This window comes from Carlito syrichta, unplaced genomic scaffold (assembly GCF_000164805.1).
Source record: "Carlito syrichta isolate Samal-C Ts95f unplaced genomic scaffold, Tarsius_syrichta-2.0.1 Scaffold130627, whole genome shotgun sequence".
NCBI lineage: Eukaryota > Metazoa > Chordata > Mammalia > Primates > Tarsiidae > Carlito > Carlito syrichta.
Genome location: NW_007074723.1, coordinates 15245 through 20192, shown reverse-complemented (window position 1 = coordinate 20192; position 4948 = coordinate 15245). Strand labels below are relative to the sequence as shown.

General features: G+C 60.7%; 1 protein-coding gene across 1 annotated transcript in view; it reads left to right on the top strand.

Annotated features, from left to right (window-relative positions):
- The window catches only part of LOC103250567 (amiloride-sensitive sodium channel subunit alpha), a gene marked incomplete at its 5' end in the record, with an annotated part of 11409 nt that extends 10839 nt beyond the window's left edge, over positions 1–570 (top strand). The window contains one exon of the mRNA XM_008049157.1: positions 19–570. Coding sequence (XP_008047348.1) covers positions 19–570 — 552 coding nt within the window. The remainder of the gene's footprint in view (positions 1–18) is intronic.
- Positions 571–4948: the final 4378 nt, after the last annotated feature.

The window sequence follows — 4948 nt, the reverse complement described above, 5'->3', positions numbered from 1 at the left end:
CGCCTCTCTCGCCCGCAGATGGTCGCCCTCCTGTCCACCCTGGGCAGCCAGTGGAGCCTGTGGTTCGGCTCCTCCGTGCTGTCGGTGGTGGAGATGGCGGAGCTCATCTCCGACCTCCTGGTCATCACCTTCCTCATGCTGCTCAGGAGGCTGCGGAGCCGATACTGGTCCCCGGGCCGAGGGGGCAGGGCTGCCCGCGAGGTGGCGTCCACTCCAGTGTCCTCCCTCCCCGCCCGCTTCTGCGCCCGCCCCGTGTCCCCTGCTGGGCCCCCGCCGGGCCTGGCTCCCTCCTTGGCCTTGGCCGCCCCTCCGCCTGCCTACGCCACCCTGGGCCCCCGGCCCTCCCCGGCGGGTGGGGCGGGGCCCGGCCCCTCTGCCTGTCCTCTGGGGGCCCCGCGAGGGGCGGAGCATGATGCTCCCACCAAAGCAGGTGTCCCCCCGGGGGCGGGGGCCAGCCTCGGCCGGATTGAAGGCTGTTTGGGGCTCCCCCCCGGGGCCACCCCGCTGCCCTCAGTGTGCCAGGGGCAGCGGGATGGGCGAGGGGCTCAGGAAGGTGCCCCGAGACAGTAGCCAGCGAAGCTGCCCCGACGGCCTCGCCTCCCGGCAGGCACTCCTTGGTCCTGCTTGCGAACACCGGCCTCCCCACCCAAGTGCAAAGGAGTCTCTGTGTCCCCTGGATCAGCCATGCCAGGCTTGGAGCTTTGACAAGGAGCATTCCCAGGAAACGACCGATGACCGGGGCAAAACACCAACGAGGGGCACACAGGCATGCCCAGGTTTCCTACCCGATGACTGGAGCCGGCCCAGATGGGCCTGGCCACGCAGCTCTCCAGGGACGCAGATGTCTGCTCCTCTTCTTGAACTTGGGTGGGGAACCCCACCCGAAAGCCCCCATTGTCAGCTCTTGGGCAATTCCCCTTCCCGGACTCCGCAGGGCAGAGGCTGGATCCGAGTGTGGTAGTGACTCAAGGCTTGGCCCTTCCCTGCTTGCCCCGGGTCCCTCTGGCCTCAGACCCCGTTCCCCCGCAGAGCCCAACCCCAGCCTCTCTGCCTTGTGTCTCATGCCTCCACATGTCTGCTCACGCCAGGTGCTCAGTCTGGACTCTTCCCCAGCCACCTGCTGGAGACCTCCTCTGCATCCCTTAGAGCCCTTCTCGACATCGCTGCTTTCTGAGAGCTTCTGCCCCTTGTGTCTGCCCAGAATCGCTCCCTCCCCTCCCCCATGGGCCCCCACAGTGTTCCGTCCACCCGTTGGAGGGCCCACGTTGCACGATGCCCTCTTGCTCCTCGTGTCTGCCTCCCCAGCTAGGCTGAGTTCCTCGCGGTCAGGGGCTGAGTCTCGCCACTCCTGTGTGTGCTCCGGACCTGGCCCAGCGTCCCTCCTGGAGTCAGCAGGCAGGTGCTCAATAAATGTCTGTGGCGTAAAGAGCGTCTGGAGAGCCGGATGGGATAGGGAGCCGGTGCCGGCCCCAGAGTCACTGCCCCAGCTTTTGGAGGGGCCCGTGGTGGCGGGAGGGGACAGACTCCCGTGCCCCTCGGCTTCACCGTGGACGCGGCCGTTCTTCGGGCCCCTCGGGAGAGACGGAGCGTCCCTGAGTTCCTCTGTGGGCACTGCCGGGCAGCCGCTGTGTGCCCGTCACCCTGCTGGGCGGGAGAAGGAGAACAAGGCGCTGCTCCCCTCCGGGGGTCTGCCCGGGGGTGACGGGAGACTGCCCTCCACGATGTCTGGACGCCCCTTTCCTTCCTGACTTTCCAACATGGTTCGTCTTCCACTCTGTTTGCTGAGTCCACTCACCGTGCAGCCACACCAGACCCCCACCCGCCTCCCCCTTGGTCACCCGGTGGCGAGCGGACCCTCACCCGCCCCCGTCGGCCGCCCCGTGGTGAGAAGACCCTCACCCACCCCCCTCCCCATGAAGCGCTCCCTGCAGAGGAGGCAGAGCCCAGGCCAGCTTCTTCTGGAACCTCAAAGCCTTGCAGAGTCTTCTCTGCGGCTGATCACAGGGGCCTGAGGAAGTCCTCTCTGCTTCAGGAAAGGAGAAACTGAGGCCTAGGGAGAGGCCAAGTGCTGTCCTCGTGGGGCCCCGTCATCCGACCCTGGCTTCTTCCTCACTCCGCGTCGCCCTGGACCCCAGAAGGGACTCTCCCTCGTCACCCTGGGGACCCTTCCCCCGCGTGTGACTGTTCCCCTTCACCGGCGCTGCCTTGAGGAGCTGAAGGAGAAGGGGCCTCCTGGGGAGGGAGGGAGCCAGGAGAGGGCCGGGGAAGGCCAGGGCCGTGGACGGGGTCATGACCAGCAGCGCCGTGATGACAGCTGACTTCCCTTTCCTATCGTCCAGCTGATGAAGGGAAAGGGTGTGTTGCAACCGTCTTCTCCATCAGAAGCCCAGGTGTAGCCGGCCTTGTCTGCCCCCCGCCCCGGCCTGGCCTCAGCCTTGCCGGGCCGAGCCCAGCAGGTTCTCGGGCTGGGCCTCCTGGGATGGCCAGCCAGCTCCCACCCTGGCTCCCTTTCTCCCGCCTGCCTTTCCACCCAGACAGGCTTCCTTGTCCTCGCCTTGTCTCTGGGTCACTCCTGGGCTGGGGTCAGACGCTGGACTCGGGGCAATGGAGGCGAAAGGGCTGGGGTTGCCCCGTTTTCCTTATCAGGCCTGGCGGGCGGGGTGACTTGGCCAAGGTCATGATTCCTGCAGAACCGGCCTTGAACCCAGGTCCCCTCTGTGACTCACCCAGCCTCCCTGTGACACATGGAGCGACGGGGTTGGGGCCAGAGCCCACGTCACCTGGACTTGGAGTCCAGTGCCCCTTTGGGTCAAGTGTGTGCCCGCGTGTGGTGTGTGCCCACGTGTGTGGCGTGTGCCCATGTGTGGTATGTGTCCATGTGTGTGGCGTGTGCCTGTGTGTGCCATGTGTCGTGGGTGCGTCCTGGTGGGTGATGTTTGTCCTGGTGTGTGGCGTGTGCCCATGCGACGTCCCCTGCCTGTGAGACACCACGGGAGAGGGCGGTCGCCGGTGTGCGAAGCTCTGTTCTTAGTCCTCTGCTCCAGAGCCCCAGCAGCCATTTCTGCCACCCTCTCTCTCGTCTGTCCCTCTCGCTTCTTCACCGCTGCCCGCTTCTCTCTCACCTTGGTTGCGTCTACCTCTGGAGGAATGATGGTCTTAGTTGCACCTCCTCCATGAAACTTGCAGTTTTCCACGTTCTTAGATCTACCCACACCTCACCATCTTTTCTTTCTTTTTTTTTTTTGACGAAATCTTATTGAACAGTTTTATACCCCATGCCTCGAAGCTTACGCTTATTGAGTATATAAACATTTATGCTAGACTGGCCTTGGTGGCTCAGCCTGTAATCCCAGCTCTTTGGGAGGCGGAGGCAAGTGGATTGCCTGAGCCCGTGGGTTCAAGACCAGCCCTGGCAACTCGGTGCGACCTCATCTCTACAATAAATACATTTTAAAAATTAGCCGGGCATGGTAGTGCGTACCTGTGGTTCTGGCTCCTTGGAAGGCTGAGGTGGAAGGATCGCCAGAGCTCAGTAGGTTGACACTGGGGTGGCTGTGAGCGTGCCACTGCACTCCAGTCTGGGCGACAGAGATTCCACCTTAAAAGAAAAATTATGCTAAATATTAAGAAAAATTCTTCTTTTGTGCCAAGCTATGTGTAATGGCTTTGGCACGTTGCATGGACTATTCAAGATTCCTTGTAACATTAAAAATAGGCGCTGAAGCCAGGTGTGGTGACTCAAGCCTCTAATCCCAGCACTTTGGGAAGCTGAGGCAAGAGGATTGCCTGAACCCAGGGGTTTGAGACCAGTCCGGGCAACTTGGTGAGACTTCGTCTCCACAACAAATTAAAAAATTAGCCAGGCGTGGTAGCACACGCCTGTTGTTCCAGCTACCTGGAAAGCTGAGGTGGAAGGGTCGCCGGAGCCCAGCAGGTTGATATTGGGGTGGCTGTGAGCATGCCACTGCACTCCAGTCTGGGTGACGGACGGAGTGAGACTCCAATTCACACACACACAAAGATTAGCGGGGCGTGGCGATGAGTGCCTGTGATTCCAGCTACTTGGAATGCTGAGGTGGAAGGATCGCCAGAGCCCAGCAGTCGAGGCTGCGGTGGTCGTGAGGGTGCCCCTGCCTTCCAGCCTGGGCGATGGAGTAACACTTTGACCAAAAATAAAAAATAACAAAAATCGCAAAAAAAGTAGGGCACTGAAGTCACTGATGCAACTAGCTGGAAGTGGTGTCACATGCCTGTCGCCCCAGATACTCACGGGGATGAGGCAGGAAGACTGCCTGAGCCCAGGAGTTTGAGGCTGCGGCGAGCTATGGTTGGGCCAATGCACTGGCCCAGCCTACGTGACGGAAAGAAGCTGTCTTAAGAAAAATTATGAATACAACTGTCAATATTGCTACAAACGGCAAAAACTTTAACATATGCCAAATGCTTTCTATGCGGTGGGACCCCCCCAAATCAGAATTTATTAAAAAGTGTCCATTGATCCTCACACGTTTAAACTTCCATCACCTTCAAGGTCCCCTCTGACTGATGCCATACACCTTCCGAGACGCTCTTCCCCCTGCTCGAAAACAGTCCTCGAACTCGTCAATTTTGATGCCTTTTAGTGCTTCTGCTGTTTTTCGTTTCGCCTCTTCCACATTGGCAAAACCTTTCCCTTTGAGGACTTTTCTCATCCAGGGAAACAAAAAAGGTTTCTCAGCTGGGCTCGGTGGCTCAGCCTGTAATCCCACGCCTTTGAGAGGCTGAGGCGAGTGGATTGCCTGAGACTGCGGGCTTGAGACCTACCTGGGCATCTCTACAATAAAACATCACAAAATCAGCCGGGCGTGGTGGTGCGCGCCTGTAGTTCCAGCTACTCGGAAGGCTGAAGCGGAAGGACCGCCGGAGCCCAGCGGGTCGAGGCTGCGGGGGCCGGGAGCGGCCGCTGCCC